The sequence below is a fragment of the Ranitomeya imitator genome, chromosome 7, assembly GCF_032444005.1.
Source record: "Ranitomeya imitator isolate aRanImi1 chromosome 7, aRanImi1.pri, whole genome shotgun sequence".
Taxonomy (NCBI): Eukaryota; Metazoa; Chordata; class Amphibia; order Anura; family Dendrobatidae; genus Ranitomeya; species Ranitomeya imitator.
The window spans coordinates 213,006,911-213,030,035 of record NC_091288.1 but is presented as its reverse complement, the minus strand read 5'-3'; the positions used below and the strand labels follow the sequence as shown (position 1 = coordinate 213,030,035).

At 45.9% G+C, this 23,125-nt stretch overlaps 1 protein-coding gene across 1 annotated transcript; it reads left to right on the top strand.

The window, feature by feature from the left end:
• On the top strand, window positions 1-21,847 carry MSS51 (MSS51 mitochondrial translational activator). Its single transcript, XM_069735514.1, has 7 exons — window positions 1-80; window positions 16,118-16,319; window positions 16,431-16,586; window positions 16,885-17,009; window positions 18,324-18,887; window positions 21,254-21,347; window positions 21,422-21,847. Exons 2-7 carry the CDS (start codon window positions 16,138-16,140, stop codon window positions 21,633-21,635), a joined length of 1,335 nt encoding a protein of 444 aa, XP_069591615.1. The 5' UTR covers window positions 1-80; window positions 16,118-16,137; the 3' UTR covers window positions 21,636-21,847.
• Window positions 21,848-23,125: the final 1,278 nt, after the last annotated feature.

The following is a 23,125-nucleotide window of genomic DNA, read 5'->3' as shown; positions in this document are numbered from 1 at the left end:
GGGGGAGATGGGCAGATGACTGGAGACTCCGCACCCCAGCTCAAGACCCCAATTAGACGCAGCGGACCACCAGAGAGAAGGTAAAAACCCCGAGAGCCGGGGAGGGCGACACAAACCAGGATCGATCTATTATCTATCATCTATCTATTATCTGTATCTATTATCTATCTATCTATCTATTATCTATCTATTATCTGTATCTATTATCTATCTATCTATTATCTATCTATTTATCTATCTATCTATTATCTATCTATCTATTATCTATCTATCTATTATCTATCTATCTATCTATTATCTATCTATTATCTATCTATCTATTATCTATCTATTTATCTATCTATCTATCTATCTATTATCTATCTATTATCTATCTATTATCTATCATCTATCTATTATCTGTATCTATTATCTATCTATCTATTATTTATCTATTATCTATTATCTATCTATTATTTATCTATTATCTATTATCTATCATCTATTATCTATCTATGTGTCTATAATACCAGATAAAAGGGGGATAAAGCCGCATCCCCCAGACTTGTGGATATAGGTCGCAGAGTCCGGGCCCCTGGACTGTAAAGTACAATGAAGAACATCAGACTTCCCATGTAATAAAGTTTAGACTTGTATTTCCTCGGTGCCGTGTACAGAACAGTGCGGCGCTGGGGATGAGCCTCTGTCACTGCACCAGAGTCTAATGTACGACTCTCTCATTCTTTCCATCATTCTTTCTCTCTTTCTTCTTTCTTTCTTTCGTTTTCCTTCCTTCCTCCCCTCATTCTGTCACTCGCTCAGTCTTTCACTGACAGAATACAGAAAACCAATCACAATGTGAATTAGGAGGCTCCTGCCAATTACCCAGGAATTAGTCAGTGATTCTATAGATCCCTGCACCCTTGTACATAAGGGGCAGCTGCTGGGAGCCCTCCACCCCACCCCGGGAATTCAGGACTGTGGCGAGCCAGAGACCACCTATGTAGGGGTCCGGTGACCTCATCGTGTGTGATCAGATCCTAAATATGGAGCCAGAATGTAAACATATATTTAGCCCATGTAATGGAGATGTCACACGCACATAAACGCCAGGAAACCCGAGGACTGGAGGATGGGGGTCCGCAGAGCAGCCCACCCCGTTATCAGTGCTGTCAGAGGCTTGTTACCTGAGACCCCGATATTCTCAATAGAAACAAGCTAATGGCATATGTGTCACTATAAAGAGGCTAGTGCGGACCCCCAGTGTCCCAGGATCTAAGTACAAGGAGGTAATCAGTGTCCCTATATCAATGTATTAGGAGATCGGTGTCCCTGTATCTGTGTATCAGGAGGAGATCGGTGTCCCTGTATCCGTGTATCAGGAGGAGATCGGTGTCCCTGTATCAATGTATTAGGAGGAGATCGGTGTCCCTGTATCTGTGTATCAGGAGGAGATCGGTGTCCCTGTATCTGTGTATTAGGAGGAGATCAGTGTCCCTGTATCCGTGTATCAGGAGGAGATCGGTGTCCCTGTATCCGTGTATTAGGAGGAGATCGGTGTCCCTGTATCCGTGTATCAGGAGGAGATCGGTGTCCCTGTATCCGTGTATTAGGAGGAGATCGGTGTCCCTGTATCCGTGTATCAGGAGGAGATCGGTGTCCCTGTATCTGTGTATTAGGAGGAGATCGGTGTCCCTGTATCTGTGTATTAGGAGGAGATCAGTGTCCCTGTATCCGTGTATTAGGAGGAGATCGGTGTCCCTGTATCTGTGTATCAGGAGGAGATCGGTGTCCCTGTATCTGTGTATCAGGAGGAGATCGGTGTCCCTGTATCTGTGTATTAGGAGGAGATCAGTGTCCCTATATCAATGTATTAGGAGATCGGTGTCCCTGTATCTGTGTATTAGGAGGAGATCAGTGTCCCTATATCAATGTATTAGGAGATCGGTGTCCCTGTATCTGTGTATCAGGAGGAGATCGGTGTCCCTGTATCCGTGTATCAGGAGGAGATCGGTGTCCCTGTATCAATGTATTAGGAGGAGATCGGTGTCCCTGTATCTGTGTATCAGGAGGAGATCGGTGTCCCTGTATCTGTGTATTAGGAGGAGATCAGTGTCCCTGTATCCGTGTATCAGGAGGAGATCGGTGTCCCTGTATCCGTGTATCAGGAGGAGATCGGTGTCCCTGTATCTGTGTATTAGGAGGAGATCGGTGTCCCTGTATCCGTGTATCAGGAGGAGATCGGTGTCCCTGTATCTGTGTATTAGGAGGAGATCGGTGTCCCTGTATCTGTGTATTAGGAGGAGATCAGTGTCCCTGTATCCGTGTATCAGGAGGAGATCGGTGTCCCTGTATCTGTGTATCAGGAGGAGATCGGTGTCCCTGTATCCGTGTATCAGGAGGAGATCGGTGTCCCTGTATCTGTGTATTAGGAGGAGATCGGTGTCCCTGTATCTGTGTATTAGGAGGAGATCGGTGTCTCTGTATCTGTGTATCAGGAGGAGATCGGTGTCCCTGTATCTGTGTATTAGGAGGAGATCGGTGTCCCTGTATCCGTGTATCAGGAGGAGATCGGTGTCCCTGTATCAATGTATTAGGAGGAGATCGGTGTCCCTGTATCTGTGTATCAGGAGGAGATCGGTGTCCCTGTATCTGTGTATTAGGAGGAGATCAGTGTCCCTGTATCCGTGTATCAGGAGGAGATCGGTGTCCCTGTATCCGTGTATTAGGAGGAGATCGGTGTCCCTGTATCCGTGTATCAGGAGGAGATCGGTGTCCCTGTATCCGTGTATTAGGAGGAGATCGGTGTCCCTGTATCCGTGTATCAGGAGGAGATCGGTGTCCCTGTATCTGTGTATTAGGAGGAGATCGGTGTCCCTGTATCTGTGTATTAGGAGGAGATCAGTGTCCCTGTATCCGTGTATCAGGAGGAGATCGGTGTCCCTGTATCTGTGTATCAGGAGGAGATCGGTGTCCCTGTATCTGTGTATCAGGAGGAGATCGGTGTCCCTGTATCTGTGTATCAGGAGGAGATCGGTGTCCCTGTATCTGTGTATCAGGAGGAGATCGGTGTCCCTGTATCTGTGTATCAGGAGGAGATCGGTGTCCCTGTATCCGTGTATCAGGAGGAGATCGGTGTCCCTGTATCTGTGTATTAGGAGGAGATCGGTGTCCCTGTATCCGTGTATCAGGAGGAGATCGGTGTCCCTGTATCTGTGTATTAGGAGGAGATCGGTGTCCCTGTATCTGTGTATTAGGAGGAGATCGGTGTCCCTGTATCCGTGTATCAGGAGGAGATTGGTGTCCCTGTATCTGTGTATCAGGAGGAGATTGGTGTCCCTGTATCTGTGTATCAGGAGGAGATCGGTGTCCCTGTATCTGTGTATTAGGAGGAGATCGGTGTCCCTGTATCAATGTATTAGGAGATCAGTGTCCCTGTATCCGTGTATCAGGAGGAGATCGGTGTCCCTGTATCTGTGTATTAGGAGGAGATCGGTGTCCCTGTATCTGTGTATCAGGAGGAGATCGGTGTCCCTGTATCCGTGTTTCAGGAGGAGATCGGTGTCCCTGTATCCGTGTATCAGGAGGAGATCGGTGTCCCTGTATCTGTGTACTAGGAGGAGATCGGTTTCCCTGTATCTGTGTATCAGGAGGAGATCGGTGTCCCTGTATCTGTGTATTAGGAGGAGATCGGTGTCCCTGTATCTGTGTATCAGGAGGAGATCGGTGTCCCTGTATCTGTGTATCAGGAGGAGATCGGTGTCCCTGTATTATTATTATTATTATTATTATTATTATTATTTATTTATATAGCACCATTGATTCCATGGTGCTGTACATGAGAAGGGGTTACATACAAGTTACAAATATCAGATACAGTAAACAAACTAACAATGACGGACTGATACAGAGGGGCGAGGACCCTGCCCTTGCGGGCTTACATTCTACAGATCCGTGTATCAGGAGGAGATCGGTGTCCCTGTATCCGTGTATCAGGAGGAGATCGGTGTCCCTGTATCTGTGTATCAGGAGGAGATCGGTGTCCCTGTATCTGTGTATCAGGAGGAGATCGGTGTCCCTGTATCTGTGTATCAGGAGGAGATCGGTGTCCCTGTATCTGTGTATCAGGAGGAGATCGGTGTCCCTGTATCCGTGTATCAGGAGGAGATCGGTGTCCCTGTATCTGTGTATTAGGAGGAGATCGGTGTCCCTGTATCCGTGTATCAGGAGGAGATCGGTGTCCCTGTATCTGTGTATTAGGAGGAGATCGGTGTCCCTGTATCTGTGTATTAGGAGGAGATCGGTGTCCCTGTATCCGTGTATCAGGAGGAGATTGGTGTCCCTGTATCTGTGTATCAGGAGGAGATTGGTGTCCCTGTATCTGTGTATCAGGAGGAGATCGGTGTCCCTGTATCTGTGTATTAGGAGGAGATCGGTGTCCCTGTATCAATGTATTAGGAGATCAGTGTCCCTGTATCCGTGTATCAGGAGGAGATCGGTGTCCCTGTATCTGTGTATTAGGAGGAGATCGGTGTCCCTGTATCTGTGTATCAGGAGGAGATCGGTGTCCCTGTATCCGTGTATCAGGAGGAGATCGGTGTCCCTGTATCCGTGTATCAGGAGGAGATCGGTGTCCCTGTATCTGTGTACTAGGAGGAGATCGGTTTCCCTGTATCTGTGTATCAGGAGGAGATCGGTGTCCCTGTATCTGTGTATTAGGAGGAGATCAGTGTCCCTGTATCCGTGTATCAGGAGGAGATCGGTGTCCCTGTATCTGTGTATCAGGAGGAGATCGGTGTCCCTGTATCTGTGTATCAGGAGGAGATCGGTGTCCCTGTATCTGTGTATCAGGAGGAGATCGGTGTCCCTGTATCTGTGTATCAGGAGGAGATCGGTGTCCCTGTATCTGTGTATCAGGAGGAGATCGGTGTCCCTGTATCTGTGTATCAGGAGGAGATCGGTGTCCCTGTATCCGTGTATCAGGAGGAGATCGGTGTCCCTGTATCTGTGTATTAGGAGGAGATCGGTGTCCCTGTATCCGTGTATCAGGAGGAGATCGGTGTCCCTGTATCTGTGTATTAGGAGGAGATCGGTGTCCCTGTATCTGTGTATCAGGAGGAGATCGGTGTCCCTGTATCCGTGTATCAGGAGGAGATCGGTGTCCCTGTATCCGTGTATCAGGAGGAGATCGGTGTCCCTGTATCTGTGTACTAGGAGGAGATCGGTTTCCCTGTATCTGTGTATCAGGAGGAGATCGGTGTCCCTGTATCTGTGTATTAGGAGGAGATCGGTGTCCCTGTATCTGTGTATCAGGAGGAGATCGGTGTCCCTGTATCTGTGTATCAGGAGGAGATCGGTGTCCCTGTATTATTATTATTATTATTATTATTATTATTATTATTATTTATTTATATAGCACCATTGATTCCATGGTGCTGTACATGAGAAGGGGTTACATACAAGTTACAAATATCAGATACAGTAAACAAACTAACAATGACGGACTGATACAGAGGGGCGAGGACCCTGCCCTTGCGGGCTTACATTCTACAGATCCGTGTATCAGGAGGAGATCGGTGTCCCTGTATCCGTGTATCAGGAGGAGATCGGTGTCCCTGTATCTGTGTATCAGGAGGAGATCGGTGTCCCTGTATCTGTGTACTAGGAGGAGATCGGTGTCCCTGTATCTGTGTATCAGGAGGAGATCGGTGTCCCTGTATCTGTGTATCAGGAGGAGATCAGTGTCCCTGTATCTGTGTATTAGGAGGAGATCGGTGTCCCTGTATCTGTGTATCAGGAGGAGATCGGTGTCCCTGTATCTGTGTATCAGGAGGAGATCGGTGTCCCTGTATCTGTGTATCAGGAGGAGATCGGTGTCCCTGTATCTGTGTATCAGGAGGAGATCGGTGTCCCTGTATCTGTGTATTAGGAGGAGATCGGTGTCCCTGTATCTGTGTATTAGGAGGAGATCGGTGTCCCTGTATCTGTGTATTAGGAGGAGATCGGTGTCCCTGTATCTGTGTAATGGGAGGAGATCGGTGTCCCTGTATCTGTGCATCAGGAGGAGATCTATGTTCCTGTATCTGTGTATTAGGAGGAGATCTATGTTCCTGTATCTGTGTATTAGGAGGAGATCAGTGCCCCTGTATCTGTGTATTAGGAGGAGATCGGTGTTCCGGTATCTGTGCATTAGGAGATTGGTGTCCCTGTATCTGTGTATTAGGAGGGGATCAGTGTCCCTGTATCTGTGTATCAGGAGGAGATCTATGTTCCTGTATCTGTGTATCAGGAGGAGATCTATGTTCCTGTATCTGTGTATTAGGAGGAGATCGGTGTCCCTGTATCTGTGTATTAGGAGATCAGTGTCCCTGTATCTGTGTATCAGGAGGAGATCTATGTTCCTGTATCTGTGTATTAGGAGGAGATCTATGTTCCTGTATCTGTGTATTAGGAGGAGATCGGTGTCTGTCATGATCCCAATGGCAGGGGATCACAAAAGGACAAGCACAAAAACAAAACAAGCTCTAGGGTGATGGAACCTGAGCTGACCGCGATCCTGAACCTAAACACACAACTAGCAGTAGCCGGGGAACGTGCCTACGATGATTCCTAGACGTCTCGCGCCAGCCGAAGGATTAACTTCCCCTATCAGAAGAAACACAGACCTCACTTGCCTCCAGAGAAACACCCCACAGAAATAGCAGCCCCCCACATGTAATAACGGTGAAATGAGAGGAAAGCACATACGTAGTTATGAAAATAGAATCAGCAAAAATGAGTCCCGCTAAAGCTAGATAGCAGAGGATACAAAAGTGAACTGCGCGGTCAGCGAAAAACCCTTCAAAAAACCATCCTGAAATTACTTGAACTCATGTGCCAACTCATGGAACATGAGGAGTAATTTCAGCCCACTAGAGCAACCAGCAGCAAGGAATCACATATCTGCAAGCTGGACTAAGACAAAAATTAAGCAAAACGTGGAACAGGAAAATCAAAACTTAGCTTGTCCTGAAGATAACAGACGCAGGGAGCAGAGGTAAAAAGACACGCTGATTACATTGATAGCCGGCGAGGAAATGACAAAAAAGCCAGGTTAAATAGGAAACTCCCATAACCTGAAGGAACAGGTGGACACCAGAGACCGCAGAGAACACAAGTCACCCAGTACCATCAGTAACCACCAGAGGGAGCCCAAAAACAGAACTCACAACAGGTGTCCCTGTATCTGTGTATTAGGAGATCGGTGTCCCTGTATCTGTGTATCAGGAGGAGATCTATGTTCCTGTATCTGTGTATTAGGAGGAGATTGGTGTCCCTGTATCTGTGTATTAGGAGGAGATCTATGTTCCTGTATCTGTGTATCAGGAGATCGGTGTCCCTGTATCTGTGTATTAGGAGGAGATCGGTGTCCCTGTATCTGTGTATCGGGAGATCGGTGTCCCTGTATCTGTGTATTAGGAGGAGATCAGTGTCCCTGTATCTGTGTATTAGGAGGAGATCGGTGTCCCTGTATCTGTGTAATGGGAGGAGATCGGTGTCCCTGTATCTGTGTAATGGGAGGAGATCGGCGTTCCGGTATCTGTGCATTAGGAGATTGGTGTCCCTGTATCTGTGTATCAGGAGGAGATCTATGTTCCTGTATCTGTGTATCAGGAGGAGATCTATGTTCCTGTATCTGTGTATTAGGAGGAGATCGGTGTCCCTGTATCTGTGTATTAGGAGGAGATCGGTGTTCCGGTATCTGTGCATTAGGAGATTGGTGTCCCTGTATCTGTGTATCAGGAGGAGATCTATGTTCCTGTATCTGTGTATTAGGAGGAGATCGGTGTCCCTGTATCTGTGTATTAGGAGGAGACCGGTGTCCCTGTATCTGTGTATTAGGAGGAGATCTATGTTCCTGTATCTGTGTATCAGGAGATCGGTGTCCCTGTATCTGTGTATTAGGAGGAGATCGGTGTCCCTGTATCTGTGTATCGGGAGATCGGTGTCCCTGTATCTGTGTATAAGGAGGAGATCAGTGTCCCTGTATCTGTGTATTGGGAGGAGATCTATGTTCCTGTATCTGTGTGTTAGGAGATCGGTGTCCCTGTATATGTGTATTAGGAGGAGATCTATGTTCCTGTATCTGTGTATCAGGAGGAGATCTATGTTCCTGTATCTGTGTATTAGGAGGAGATTGGTGTCCCTGTATCTGTGTATTAGGAGGAGATCTATGTTCCTGTATCTGTGTATTAGGAGGAGATCTATGTTCCTGTATCTGTGTATTAGGAGGAGATCGGTGTCCCTGTATCTGTGCATCGGGAGATCGGTGTCCCTGTATCTGTGTATAAGGAGGAGATCAGTGTCCCTGTATCTGTGTATTGGGAGGAGATCTATGTTCCTGTATCTGTGTATTAGGAGATCGGTGTCCCTGTATCTGTGTATAAGGAGGAGATCAGTGTCCCTGTATCTGTGTATCAGGAGGAGATCGGTGTCTCTGTATCTGTGTATGAGGAGGAGATCGGTGTCCCTGTATCTGTGTATCAGGAGGAGATCGGTGTCCCTGTATCTGTGTATGAGGAGGAGATCGGTGTCCCTGTATCTGTGTATCAGGAGGAGATCGGTGTCCCTGTATCTGTGTATCAGGAAGAGATCGGTGTCCCTGTATCTGTGTATAAGGAGGAGATCGGTGTCCCTGTATCTGTGTATTGGGAGGAGATCGGTGTCCCGGTATCTGTGTATCGGGAGGAGATCGGTGTCCCTGTATCTGTGTATCAGGAGGAGATCGGTGTCCCTATATCTGTGTATCAGGAGGAGATCGGTGTCCCTGTATCTGTGTATCAGGAGGAGATCGGTGTCCCTGTATCTGTGTATTGGGAGGAGATCGGTGTCCCTGTATCTGTGTATTGGGAGGAGATCGGTGTCCCTGTATCTGTGTATTAGGAGGAGATCGGTGTCCCTGTATCTGTGTATCAGGAGGAGATCGGTGTCCCTGTATCTGTGTATTAGGAGGAGATCGGTGTCCCTGTATCTGTGGATTAGGAGGAGATCGGTGTCCCTGTATCTGTGTATTAGGAGGAGATCGGTGTCCCTGTATCCGTGTATTAGGAGGAGATTGGTGTCCCTGTATCTGTGTATTAGGAGGAGATTGGTGTCCCTGTATCTGTGTATTAGGAGGAGATTGGTGTCCCTGTATCTGTGTATTAGGAGGAGATCGGTGTCCCTTTATCTGTGTATTAGGAGGAGATCGGTGTCCCTGTATCTGTGTATTAGGAGGAGATCGGTGTCCCTGTATCTGTGTATCAGGAGGAGATCGGTGTCCCTGTATCTGTGTATTAGGAGGAGATCGGTGTCCCTGTATCTGTGTATCAGGAGGAGATAGGTGTTCCTATATCTGTGTATCAGGAGGAGATCGGTGTCTCTGTATCTGTGTATTAGGAGGAGATCGGTGTTCCTGTATCTGTGTATCAGGAGGAGATCGGTGTCCCTGTATCTGTGTATTAGGAGGAGATCGGTGTCCCTGTATCTGTGTATCAGGAGGAGATCGGTGTCCCTGTATCTGTGTATTAGGAGGAGATCTATGGCCCTGCATCTGTGTATCAGGAGGAGATAGATGTCCCTGTATGTGTATTAGGAGGAGATCGGTGTCCCTGTATCTGTGTATTAGGAGGAGATCGGTGTCCCTGTATCTGTGTATCAGGAGGAGATCGGTGTCCCTGTATCTGTGTATCAGGAGGAGATCGGTGTCCCTGTATCTGTGTATCAGGAGGAGATCGGTGTCCTTGTATCTGTGTATTAGGAGGAGATCGGTGTCCCTGTATCTGTGTATCAGGAGGAGATCGGTGTCCCGGTATCTGTGTATCAGGAGGAGATCGGTGTCCCTGTATCCGTGTATTAGGAGGAGATCGGTGTCCCTGTATCTGTGTATCAGGAGGAGATCGGTGTCCCTGTGTCTGTGTATTAGGAGGAGATCGGTGTCCCTGTATCTGTGTATCAGGAGGAGATCGGTGTCCCTGTATCTGTGTATTAGGAGATCGGTGTCCCTGTATCTGTGTATCAGGAGGAGATCTATGTTCCTGTATCTGTGTATCAGGAGGAGATCTATGTTCCTGTATCTGTGTATTAGGAGGAGATCGGTGTCCCTGTATCTGTGTATTAGGAGGAGATCTATGTTCCTGTATCTGTGTATTAGGAGGAGATCGGTGTCCCTGTATCTGTGTATTAGGAGGAGATCGGTGTCCCTGTATCTGTGTATTAGGAGGAGATCGGTGTCCCTGTATCTGTGTATTTGGAGATCGTGTCCCTATATCTGTGTATCAGGAGGAGATCTATGTTCCTGTATCTGTGTATCAGGAGGAGATCTATGTTCCTGTATCTGTGTATTAGGAGGAGATCGGTGTCCCTGTATCTGTGTATTAGGAGGAGATCGGTGTCCCTGTATCTGTGTATCAGGAGGAGATCGGTGTCCCTGTATCTGTGTATTAGGAGATCGGTGTCCCTGTATCTGTGTATCAGGAGGAGATCTATGTTCCTGTATCTGTGTATCAGGAGGAGATCTATGTTCCTGTATCTGTGTATTAGGAGGAGATCGGTGTCCCTGTATCTGTGTATTAGGAGGAGATCTATGTTCCTGTATCTGTGTATTAGGAGGAGATCGGTGTCTCTGTATCTGTGTATGAGGAGGAGATCGTGTCCCTGTATCTGTGTATTAGGAGGAGATCGGTGTTCCTGTATCTGTGTATTAGGAGGAGATCAGTGTCCCTGTATCTGTGTATCAGGAGGAGATCGGTGTCCCTGTATCTGTGTATTAGGAGGAGATCGGTGTCCCTGTATCTGTGTATCAGGAGGAGATCGGTGTCCCTGTATCTGTGTATCGGGAGGAGATCGGTGTCCCTGTATCTGTGTATCAGGAGGAGATCGGTGTATCTGTGTATTAGGAGGAGATCGGTGTCCCTGTATCTGTGTATCAGGAGGAGATCGGTGTCCCTGTATCTGTGTATTAGGAGGAGATCAGTGTCCCTGTATCTGTGTATTAGGAGGAGATCGGTGTCCCTGTATCTGTGTATTAGGAGGAGATCGGTGTCCCTGTATCTGTGTATTAGGAGGAGATCGGTGTCCCTGTATCTGTGTATCAGGAGGAGATTGGTGTCCCTGTATCTGTGTATCAGGAGGAGATCGGTGTCCCTGTATCTGTGTATTAGGAGGAGATCGGTGTCCCTGTATCTGTGTATTAGGAGGAGATCGGTGTCCCTGTATCTGTGTATTAGGAGATCGGTGTCCCGGTATCTGTGTATCGGGAGATCGGTGTCCCTGTATCTGTGTATTAGGAGATCAGTATCCCTGTATCTGTGTATCAGGAGGAGATCGGTGTCCCTGTATCTGTGTATAAGGAGGAGATCAGTGTCCCTGTATCTGTGTTTAAGGAGGAGATCAGTGTCCCTGTATCTGTGTATCAGGAGGAGATCGGTGTCCCTGTATCTGTGTATTAGGAGGAGATCGGTGTCCCTGTATCTGTATTAGGAGGAGATCGGTGTCCCTGTATCTGTGTATTAGGAGGAGATCGGTGTCCCTGTATCCGTGTATTAGGAGGAGATCGGTGTCCCTGTATCTGTATTAGGAGGAGATCGGTGTCCCTGTATTTGTGTATTAGGAGGAGATCGGTGTCCCTGTATCTGTTTATTAGGAGGAGATCGGTGTCCCTGTATCTGTGTATTAGGAGGAGATCGGTGTCCCTGTATCTGTGTATTAGGAAGAGATCGGTGTCCCTGTATCTGTGTATTAGGAGGAGATCGGTGTCCCTGTATCTGTATTAGGAGGAGATCGGTGTCCCTGTATCTGTGTATTAGGAGGAGATCGGTGTCCCTGTATCTGTATTAGGAGGAGATCGGTGTCCCTGTATCTGTGTATTAGGAGGAGATCGGTGTCCCTGTATCTGTGTATTAGGAAGAGATCGGTGTCCCTGTATCTGTGTATTAGGAGGAGATCGGTGTCCCTGTATCTGTATTAGGAGGAGATCGGTGTCCCTGTATCTGTGTATTAGGAGGAGATCGGTGTCCCTGTATCTGTGTATTAGGAGGAGATCGGTGTTCCTGTATCTGTGTATTAGGAGATCGGTGTCCCTGTATCTGTGTATTAGGAGGAGATCGGTGTCCCTGTATCTGTGTATTAGGAGGAGATCGGGGTCCCTGTATCTGTGTATTAGGAGGAGATCGGTGTCCCTGTATCTGTGTATTAGGAGGAGATCGGTGTCCCTGTATCTGTGTATTAGGAGGAGATTGGTGTCCCTGTATCTATGTATTAGGAGATCTATGTTCCTGTATCTGTGTATTAGGAGATCTATGTTCCTGTATCTGTGTATCAGGAGGAGATCGGTGTCCCTGTATCTGTGTATTAGGAGATCTATGTTCCTGTATCTGTGTATTGGGATATTTATGTTCCTGTATCTGTGTATTAGGAGATCAGTTTTCCTGTATCTGTGTATTAGGAGGAGATCGGTGTCCCTGTATCTGTGTATTAGGAGATCTATGTTCCTGTATCTGTGTATCAGGAGGAGATCGGTGTCCCTGTATCTGTGTATTAGGAGATCTTTGTTCCTGTATCTGTGTATTAGGAGATCGGTGTCCCTGTATCTGTGTATTAGGAGATCTGTGTCCCTGTATCTGTGTATTAGGAGATCTATGTTCCTGTATCTGTGTATTGGGATATTTATGTTCCTTTATCTGTGTATTAGGAGATCGGTGTCCCTGTATCTGTGTATCAGGAGGAGATCGGTGTCCCTGTATCTGTGTATTAGGAGGAGATCGGTTTTCCTGTATCTGTGTATCAGGAGATCCGTTTTCCTGTATCTGTGTATTGGGATATTTATGTTCCTGTATCTGTGTATTAGGAGGAGATCAGTGTCCCTGTATCTGTGTATTAGGAGATCGGTGTCCCTGTATCTGTGTATTAGGAGGAGATCGGTGTCCCTGTATCTGTGTATTAGGAGGAGATCGGTGTCCCTGTATCAGTGTATTAGGAGATCGGTGTCCCTGTATCTGTGTATTAGGAGATCGGTGTCCCTGTATCTGTGTATTAGGAGATCGGTGTCCCTGTATCTGTGTATTAGGAGATCGGTGTCCCTGTATCTGTGTATTAGGAGATCTATGTTCCTGTATCTGTGTATCAGGAGATCGGTGTCCTTGTATCTGTGTATTGGGATATTTATGTTCCTGTATCTGTGTATTAGGAGAATTCCTGCTCTGATATCTGCACATTAGGAGACTGTCTCTCTGTATATGGCTCTGTCTGACAGGTGCTGTCCTGGGTTACTGTGTATTAGCAGTGGGGGCCGCCTTGTATATTTTAGGATTAGTGAGATGTGCTGGGATGAAGGTGACAATGAGACAGAAGTATAAAGGTCGCTCTCGGGGTGACCCCTATATTAGAGGCTACGATCCCGTCTGTCACCTCCTCTGGAGATTCCTGGACTGTGCGGGAAGCCGCTAATTATAGACAGACGTGTCCGGTGGCGGCTGAGTGACAGTGATGAGTGTCGGCTGATCAATGACAGCCCGCGTCTGGGGCTGCAGCCAATCACATCGCAAGAATCCAACTCTAGGATCAGGTGGGGAGGTATGAACAATACGGAGGTAGATACTGGTATTGTCTGCACATGAGATTGTGGTGCCCTTATAATCTCTGTATAAGAGTGTGGTGCCCTTATAATCTATGTATAAGAGGTGGATGCCCTTATAATCTCTGTATAAGACGTAAGTGCCCTTATAATCTATGTATAAGAGGTGGGCGCCCTTATAATCTATGTATAAGAGGTGGGTGTCCATATAATCTCTGTATAAGACGTAAGTGCCCTTATAATCTATGTATAAGAGGTGGGTGTCCATATAATCTCTGTATATGAGGTGGGTGTTCATATAATCTCTGTATAAGAGGTGGGTGCCCTTATAATCTCTATATAAGAGGTGGGTGCCCTTATAATCTATGTATATGAGGTGAGTGCCCTTATAATCTCTGTATAAGAGGTGGGTGTTCATATAATCTCTATATAAGAGGTGGGTGCCCTTATAATCTCTGTATAAGAGGTGGGTGTTCATATAATCTCTGTATAAGAGGTGGATTCCCTTATAATGTCTGTATAAGATGTGGATGCCCTTATAATCTCTGTATAAGAGGTGGGTGTCCTTATAATCTATGTATAAGAGGCGGGTTCCCTTATAATCTATGTATAAGAGGTAAGTGCCTTTATAATCTCTGTATAAGAGGTGGATGCCCTTATAATCTCTGTATAAGAGGTGGATGCCCTTATAATCTCTGTATAAGACGTAAGTGCCTTTATAATCTCTGTATAAGAGGTGGATGCCCTTATAATCTATGTATAAGAGGTAAGTGCCTTTATAATCTCTGTATAAGAGGTAGGTGCCTTTATAATCTATGTATAAGAGGTGGGTGCCCTTATAATCTCTGTATAAGAGGTAAGTGCCCTTATAATCTATGTATAAGATGTGGGTGCCCTTATAATCTCTGTATAAGACGTAAGTGCCTTTATAATCTCTGTATAAGAGGTAGGTGCCCTTATAATCTCTGTATAAGAGGTGGATGCCCTTATAATCTATGTATAAGAGGCGGGTGCCCTTATAATCTCTGTATAAGAGGTAAGTGCCTTTATAATCTCTGTATAAGAGGTGGATGCCCTTATAATCTCTGTATAAGACGTGGATGCCCTTATAACCTATGTATAAGAGGTGGGTGCTCTTATAATCTCTGTATAAGAGGTGGGTGCCCTTATAATCTCTGTATAAGAGGTGGATGCCCTTATAATCTTTGTATAAGAGGTGGGTGCCCTTATAATCTCTGTATAAGAGGTAGGTGCCCTTATAATCTCTGTATAAGAGGTGGTTGCCCTTATAATCTCTGTATAAGAGGTGGGTGCCCTTATAATCTATGTATAAGAGGTGGGCGCCCTTATAATCTCTGAATAAGAGGTGGGTGCCCTTATAATCTATGTATGAGAGGTGGATGCCCTTATAATCTCTGTATAAGAGGTGGGTGCCCTTATAATCTCTGTATAAGAGGTGGGTGCCCTTATAATCTATGTATGAGAGGTGGATGCCCTTATAATTTCTGTATAAGACGTAAGTGCCCTTATAATTTCTATATAAGAGGTGGATGCCCTTATAATTTCTGTATAAGAGGTGGGTGCCCTTATAATCTATGTATAAGAGGTGGGTGCCCTTATAATCTCTGTATAAAAGGTGGGTGCCCTTATAATTTCTATATAAGAGGTGGATGCCTTTATAATCTCTGTATAAGAGGTGGATGCCCTTATAATCTATGTATAAGAGGTGGGTGCCCTTATAATCTCTGTATAAGAGGTAAGTGCCTTTATAATCTCTGTATAAGAGGTGGATGCCCTTATAATCTCTGTATAAGAGGTGGATGCCCTTATAATCTATGTATAAGAGGTGGGTGCCCTTATAATCTCTGTATAAGAGGTGGATGCCCTTATAATCTCTGTATAAGAGGTGGGTGCCTTTATAATCTATGTATAAGAGGTGGGTGCCCTTATAATCTATGTATAAGAGGTAAGTGCCTTTATAATCTCTGTATAAGAGGTGGGTGCCCTTATAATCTATGTATGAGAGGTGGATGCCCTTATAATCTCTGTATAAGAGGTGGATGCCCTTATAATCTCTGTATAAGAGGTGGGTGCCCTTATAATCTATGTATAAGAGGTGGGTGCCCTTATAATTTCTATATAAGAGGTGGATGCCCTTATAATCTCTGTATAAGAGGTGGGTGCCCTTATAATCTCTGTATAAGAGGTGGGTGTTCATATAATCTATGTGTAAGAGGTGGGTGCCTTTATAATCTCTGTATAATAGGTGTCCTTATAATCCCTGTATAATAGTCAGGTGTCCTTATAATCTCTGTATAATAGTTAGGTGTCCTTATAATCTCTATATAATAGTTAGGTGTCCTTATAATCCCTGTATAATAGTCAGGTGTCCTTATAATCTCTGTATAATAGTTAGGTGTCCTTATAATCTCTGTATAATAGTTAGCAGTCCTGATAATCTGTATATAAGAGGAAGGTATCCTTATAATCTCTAGGTCTAGTTACTCTGTGTAGGGAATTCGTCAGCGTCTTCTTTCTTCCTGACAGTCGTCCATCACTTGGTCAAGATGTCTCAGAAGAAAGTCTCATTTAAGACGAAATCCTCCAAGAAGAAGAGTGTGGCGCCCTCTGTGGCAGCCAGCAGCTACTACACCGACTCCCTCGGGTTCATGGCCATGGACAGCAACGTCCCGGGTCTGTCCAACGTCATCCTGCAGAAGCTGAACATGAAGAGCGTGAATGAGTACAGGTGCCCATGCGTCCTCTGTCTCCCACCCGCCGCAGTCTTTATAGTCACGTCTAGCGCATGCATTTCCCCTTTTGGCTGTAAGAGGTCATCTCTCCTTTTTCCTCTGGCCAGGTCTGCTGTTGAGGGCAACAGTCTAGCCATAAACTTTGGCATTCGGACGTATGCCGAGATGTTTCAGAAGATGGAAGATACCTACAAGTTCTGTGCACAGTGCAAGAAGCTGCCGTCTCGACTTCCCGATCCACGAACCATGAGACGCTGTAAGAGGTAGGTAACTTTTATCACCGCTCCACCAGAACAGCTCCATTCACACCTTAATCAGAAGACCCTGACACAAAAACAGGACTTCCGGTAGCGATGACCACCGTAGGCACATATACACAAGGTGCCACACGGGTCCATGTAGGGCATCTAAAGAGATCCACATCCATCGTCTGATCACACACGTCCCATGATGGAGAAGTCTTCACACTCAAAATCTTGGCCACCTGGAATATATCGGAAGCATCTGAAGAACCCATAAATTCTACTTTCCAGAAACCGCTTATTATTTGCCTCCTCCTAGGTGCCAGAACGTTTACTACTGTTCTTCAGAGTGTCAGAGGGAAAACTGGCCGATACATAAGAAGTTCTGCAGGAAGCTGAAGGTGGCTGCCATCGACAGGCTCGTGGAGTGGCTGATATTTACAGGTAATCAAAGAATGAAAGTTCAGTACAAAGTGCTCTTTGTACTTTTAAACTAGATTTATTGTCCTACATGTTGTCTCAAGCATGTTGGAGGTCAGTGATCCACAATCGGAAGAATATGTTATCACAAAGACCTCATCGACCTGTGGTCTCCAGCCTGAAGACTATGTTGTCACAAGGACATCATCAACCAGTGGTCTCCAGCCTGAAGACTATGTTGTCACAAGGACATCATCGACCAGTGGTCTCCAGCCTGAAGACTATGTAGTCATTAGGACACCGTAGACCAGTATTTCCCAAACTCCAGTCCTCGCGGCCCCCAACAGGTCATGTTTTCAGGATTTCTTCCATAGGCTGAACAAGTGGGAGAACTTCTGATACTTCGATCACGTGTGCAATACTAAGGAAATCCTAAAATCATGACCTGTTGGGGTCCGGGAGGACTGGAGTTTGGGAAACATTGTCGTAGACCAATGGTCACAACCTGAAGACTATGTAGTCATTAGGACATCGTAGACCAATGGTCCACAACCTGAAGACTATGTAGTCATTAGGACATCGTAGACCAATGGTCCACAACCTGAAGACTATGTAGTCATTAGGACATCGTAGACCAATGGTCCACAACCTGAAAACTTTGCTGTCATGAGGACATTGTAGACTAGTGGTCTCCAGCATGACGACTGTTGTCAAGGGGAACTTGTAGTCTAGTTTTTGACATCTTGTGGCTGCCCAGCATTTCGGTCAGTGCTACTCTCAGTATATTTTATTTGGCCAATTGCTGAAATGCTACAGATTGGTGACCGTTGATCTACAATGTCCTTTTAATAGCATAGTCTTCAGGATGGAGACCACCGGTTTACAATGCCCTTGTTATAGCATAGTCTTCAGGATGGAGAGCGCTGGTTTACAATGCCCTTATTACAACATAGTCTTCAGGATGGAGACCACCAGTTTACAATGCCCTTATTATAGCATAGTGTTCAGGATGGAGACCACCGGTTTACAATGCCCTTATTACAATATAGCTTTTAGGAGGAGACCACCAGTTTACAATGCCCTTATTATAGCATAGTCTTCAAGATGGAGATAACCGGTCTATGATGTCCTCGTGACAAAATTGTCTTCAGTATGGAGACTTCTGGTCTACAATGTTCTCGTTATAACATGGTCTTACTGTAAGGTTGGAGACCTTGGGTCTACATTGTTTTTGCTATAACATGGTCTTCGGGATCGAAACCCCCCGTCTACAATGTCCTTATGACAACCTAGCCTTAAAGCTGGATACCACTGACAACTACTGTACATTTCCCACAGGTGACATCCCTTTTCCCACTTCTCCTTGGACTAAATGCTTCACGAATATAAAGTCTTGGGATGACTGGTTTGCAATGCAAGAAAATTTGGAGGAAAAACTGGACGCCATTATGGCTGGACGCTATATGGGAATCTTGTGGTCCAATGCAGGAAAGCCAAAGCCAGAAACCAGGGAACTCCGGGACTCTGTCAAACGCTTGACCACAGATTTCTTCACCAGGCCAGTGACAATAGGTTTTGCTATTAATACCTTCTGTATTGACCCTTACAGTGGGCCGGTCACTGTCCACATAGTGGGGGCTTCTCACATAGAAACCTTAAATATCAGAGCCACAGACTACGATGAGCTCGCTAAGATTTTTCCCAGAAACCAGGGTCTGGAAGTCGTCATGATTGGGCCAGAAGTGGTGGAGGGTCCAGTGATGAGGCCTCCACTGACAGCGTATGGACCACGCGGTAAAGTGTACGTGAGCGGGTACAAGAGCTTATATCACGTCTTCTGGGAAACACTGGTGGAAAACGCAAGAGCGGCCAGGCCCGATCTGGTGGTGGGATTCCATCCAGGTATGTGTGACATCAGACGCTGGCCATCTGCCACCTCGATACTCGAGCCCTCACAAACAAAGCTATTTTTTTCGTTTGCCATACTTGGTATTCTGAAGAACTCATATGTGTGAGCCATGAGTTCAAACAGGAATCATCGGGACCCTTGCAGGGCTAACACCGCAAGGAGATGCCAGGTCACCAGCCTGAGCTCGGACTGTAGAGAATCCTACGGATTTACAGTCCTTGTAGACCTGTAGCTGTGAAGCTTAAGTACAGCTTCTTGATCCAGCCTCTGCCTGGCAGGAACGGTAGCCTCATCCGGGCGGGCAGCCACAAAAATCCTGGATGGCTTTGTGGTTTGCATAAACGAGACATCCGGGGACAGCTGCGGAGAGCTCAAGAGTAGATATGTGCATGAAATCCAGCACAAAATCATGGGGGCTGCTTAAAGGGAACCTGTCACTTTGCTCACACAAAGGGGGGGCAGGAGACTGGGAATAGAGAGCTAAGGTCCTGGAAGCCGCAGGTGGACAGGAGAATGGGAACAGGTTGCCAAGGTCCTGGAAGCCGTAGGTGGACAGGGTACGTCCTGAAAGCCGCAGTTGAACAGGAGACATCCTAGAAGCCGCAAGGGGACAGGAGACTCGGAATAGGTAGCCGAGGTCCTGAAAGCTGCAGGTGGACAGGAGACTTCCTGAAAGCTGCAGGCAGGAGATGGAGTGTAGTTAGGTAGTGAAATCCTGGAAACCGCAGGTGGACAGGAGACAAGGAACAGGTTGCCGAGGTCCTGGAAGTCGCAGGTAGACAGGAGACTGGGAATAGGTAGCCAAGGTTCTTGAAGCTGCAGGTGTAAAGGCGATGTCCTGGAAGCCGCAGGCGGAGAGGAGACTGGGAACAGGTAGCCAAGTCCTGGAAGCTGCAGGTGGAAAGGAAATGTCCTGGAATCCATAGATGGTCAGGAGACTGGGAATAGGTAGAAGAGGTCCTGGAAGCCACAGGTGGACAGGAGACTTCCTGGAAGCCACAGGTGGACAGGAGACTTCCTGGAAGCCACAGGTGGACAGGAGACTTCCTGGAAGCCACAGGCGGACAGGAGACTGGGAGTAGGTTGCCAAGGTCGTGGGCCTTGCAGGTGGATAGATGTCCTGGAAGTCACATGTGGCAGGAGACTAGGAACAAGTAGTGAAGGTCCTGGAAGCCGCAGATGGACAGGAGACCAGAAACAGGTAAATAGGACAGAGAAGCACTAAGTGTCTTAATACCAAGACACATGTGCATAACATATACCTTAGCTTGGTCTCTATAACGAGAACCATTCCCTCTCCATCAAAGCTATGTTCATGGCAGAGATCTGCCAATAATGTAGGGTCTCTACACAGCCCATTTTTCCCCAGGACATGACTATAGTGGGGTCACAAACCAAACCTTCACCTGCCTGCAGCCACCACTAAGGGAAGCTCACTGTATAGTGTGATCATTGAGTCCTATCCCCCCTAGTGGTGGTTGCAGGTATGACAGTGTTAGTGTTCCTGTATATGCAGGGGATTTGTCGCTTTGTATCTGCCTCACAATGATCTCTTAGCCAAGTTCCTCAGTTTTCACACCAGACCTCATGTGTCCTCTGGAGTGGCGTGACATAACGGCAGTGCCCAGTTATTGTGCCGCGGCTCCGAAACATCCCAAATCTCCACTAATCTCCAGGAGATTACCAGCGAGCTGTCAGCGCTATATATAAGAGACCAGGAATCTCACACTCGGGGGTCTCCGGCGGGATGATACCTCCCACATTCATTTTAGGATATTGGGTCCCGAAAAAAAAAAACAGCAGGAGCCAATCAGATTGTACCGGACTGGTTGCTATGAGCAACAACACATCCATCAAATGTTACAAAGAAATATTACTGTTGCCCGTGGCAACCTAACAGTCAAGCGTCAGTTAGGAGCAGTTTGAAATGATAAACTCTGAATTCTGTGGTTGCCATGGATACAACCTGAATTCACTGTGCGCCCATGAAGCAGCCTAGAAGGGGGAAACCTCAGTACCCCAAAATGTCTAGAAAATACTCTCTGGCTTCTCACAATAGTGTCTCCCCTTCCACCACCTCATCTTTTCGGCCCCTTTGGGACAGTTTTTGGGCATACCCCCCTTTCTCGAGCCATGTCCCTTTTTCAATCTTTCCCCCCAGACTTTATGAAAGAGCTCACTGTTGGATTCTCAGTTAACTCATTCCGCTAAAAAACGCACAGAGGTTTCTTTAAAAAAAATTGCGCTAATTCCAAAATAATTTTTGGCCCCAAGTAGATGTGTTTATGTAAAAAAAAGAAAAATCGAAATCCTCCCGTAAGGTGGACGACTCGGGTATCCCTCTTACCTCTATTGGCAGGATTCCACGCCTCGCAGGGTCTGGCCGAGGGCTGGCTCCCAACTCTGCTGCTCCTGCGCGACTACAACATCCCCACACTGCTCACCATGTACAAGTAAGTGCTCCCCGCAACCGCCAGCACTACAACTCCCAGCATGCCCTGACCACCTCCGTCTCCTTCCCTTGCAGCGAGCAGGAGCTGAAGTATTCCCTGCAGATTCTGGCGGAGCTGGACGCCCGGATTCTGGATTCTGGCCCGTTTCCATTCACTTCCCAGAAGCAGGAGCAGGTTCAGTCCGACCCCAACAAGCCCCCCGTGAGCAGCAACGCCTGCTACCTGCTGTTCAAGGGGGCAACGTGGTTTGGTTCTGGTACCGGCATGGGAGAGCTGGACTTGGACTGAGACACAAACCGCCCCTCATAGCTCAACGTCCCGGACCCCACCGAGGGCACAGGTACCATGGCCCCAAACTGTCCATGAGCATCCCACCTTCCCCGTAGTTATGACCCCTAACCTAATGTTTCTGGACACTAATATTTGTTCCAATAAATTACACATCATCGTGTCAGAAATATTATATTATATAATAATAAATAATAATATATCGTCTTTACAATATGTCTTGGATTTCATGATGTTCCAGAAATGGCCACTAGATGGAGTCAGGTACTAAGATTCATTCCATCAGCGCACAGATGAGAGCGGTGATATCATCAGTAACATCAGGACTGGCGGCACATCCGAAATATTCACCGCAATCAGCACCGTGTCACTTACTTTACTATGTTGGGTCTGACTAGCAGTCAAGCAGTATTATAGTAGTTATATTCTTACATCGGGGCAGTATTATAGTAGTTATATTCTTGTACATAGGGGCAGTATTATAGTAGTTATATTCTTACATCGAGGCAGTATTATAGTAGTTATATTCTTGTACATAGGGGCAGTATTATAGTAGTTCTTGTACATAGGAGCAGTATTATAGTAGTTATATTCTTGTATATAGGGGCAGTATTATAGTAGTTCTTGTACATAGGAGCAGTATTATAGTAGTTATATTCTTGTACATAGGGGCAGTATTATAGTAGTTATATTCTTGTACATAGGAGCAGTATTATAGTAGTTATATTCTTGTATATAGGAGCAGTATTATAGTAGTTATATTCTTGTACATAGGAGCAGTATTATAGTAGTTATATTCTTGTACATAGGAGCAGTATTGTAGTAGTTATATTCTTGTACATAGGAGCAGTATTATAGTAGTTATATTCTTGTACATAGGAGCAGTATTATAGTAGTTATATTCTTGTACATAGGAGCAGTATTATAGTAGTTATATTCTTGTACATAGGAGCAGTATTATAGTAGTTATATTCTTGTACATAGGAGCAGTATTATAGTAGTTATATTCTTGTACATAGGAGCAGTATTATAGTAGTTATATTCCTGTACATAGGGGCAGTATTATAGTAGTTATTCTTGTACATAGGGGCAGTATTATAGTAGTTATATTCTTGTACATAGGAGCAGTATTATAGTAGTTATATTCTTCTACATAGGGGCAGTATTATAGTAGTTATATTCTTGTACATAGGGGCAGTATTATAGTAGTTATATTCTTGTACATAGGGACAGTATTATAGTAGTTATATTCTTGTACATAGGGACAGTATTATAGTAGTTATATTCTTGTACATAGGAGCAGTATTGTAGTAGTTATATTCTTGTATATAGGAGCAGTATTATAGTAGTTATATTCTTGTACATAGGAGCAGTATTGTAGTAGTTATATTCTTGTATATAGGAGCAGTATTATAGTAGTTATATTCTTGTACATAGGGGCAGTATTATAGTAGTTATATTCTTGCACATAGGAGCAGTATTATAGTAGT

Bases quoted from the DNA above. Each gene is read 5' to 3' on its own strand.
- MSS51 (XM_069735514.1), top strand. From the start codon at position 16,138: ATGTCTCAGAAGAAAGTCTCATTTAAGACGAAATCCTCCAAGAAGAAG. The intron at 16,320-16,430 runs GTGCCCATGCGT...TCCTCTGGCCAG, and splicing joins AAGAGCGTGAATGAGTACAG to GTCTGCTGTTGAGGGCAACA. The intron at 16,587-16,884 runs GTAGGTAACTTT...GCCTCCTCCTAG, and splicing joins ACCATGAGACGCTGTAAGAG to GTGCCAGAACGTTTACTACT.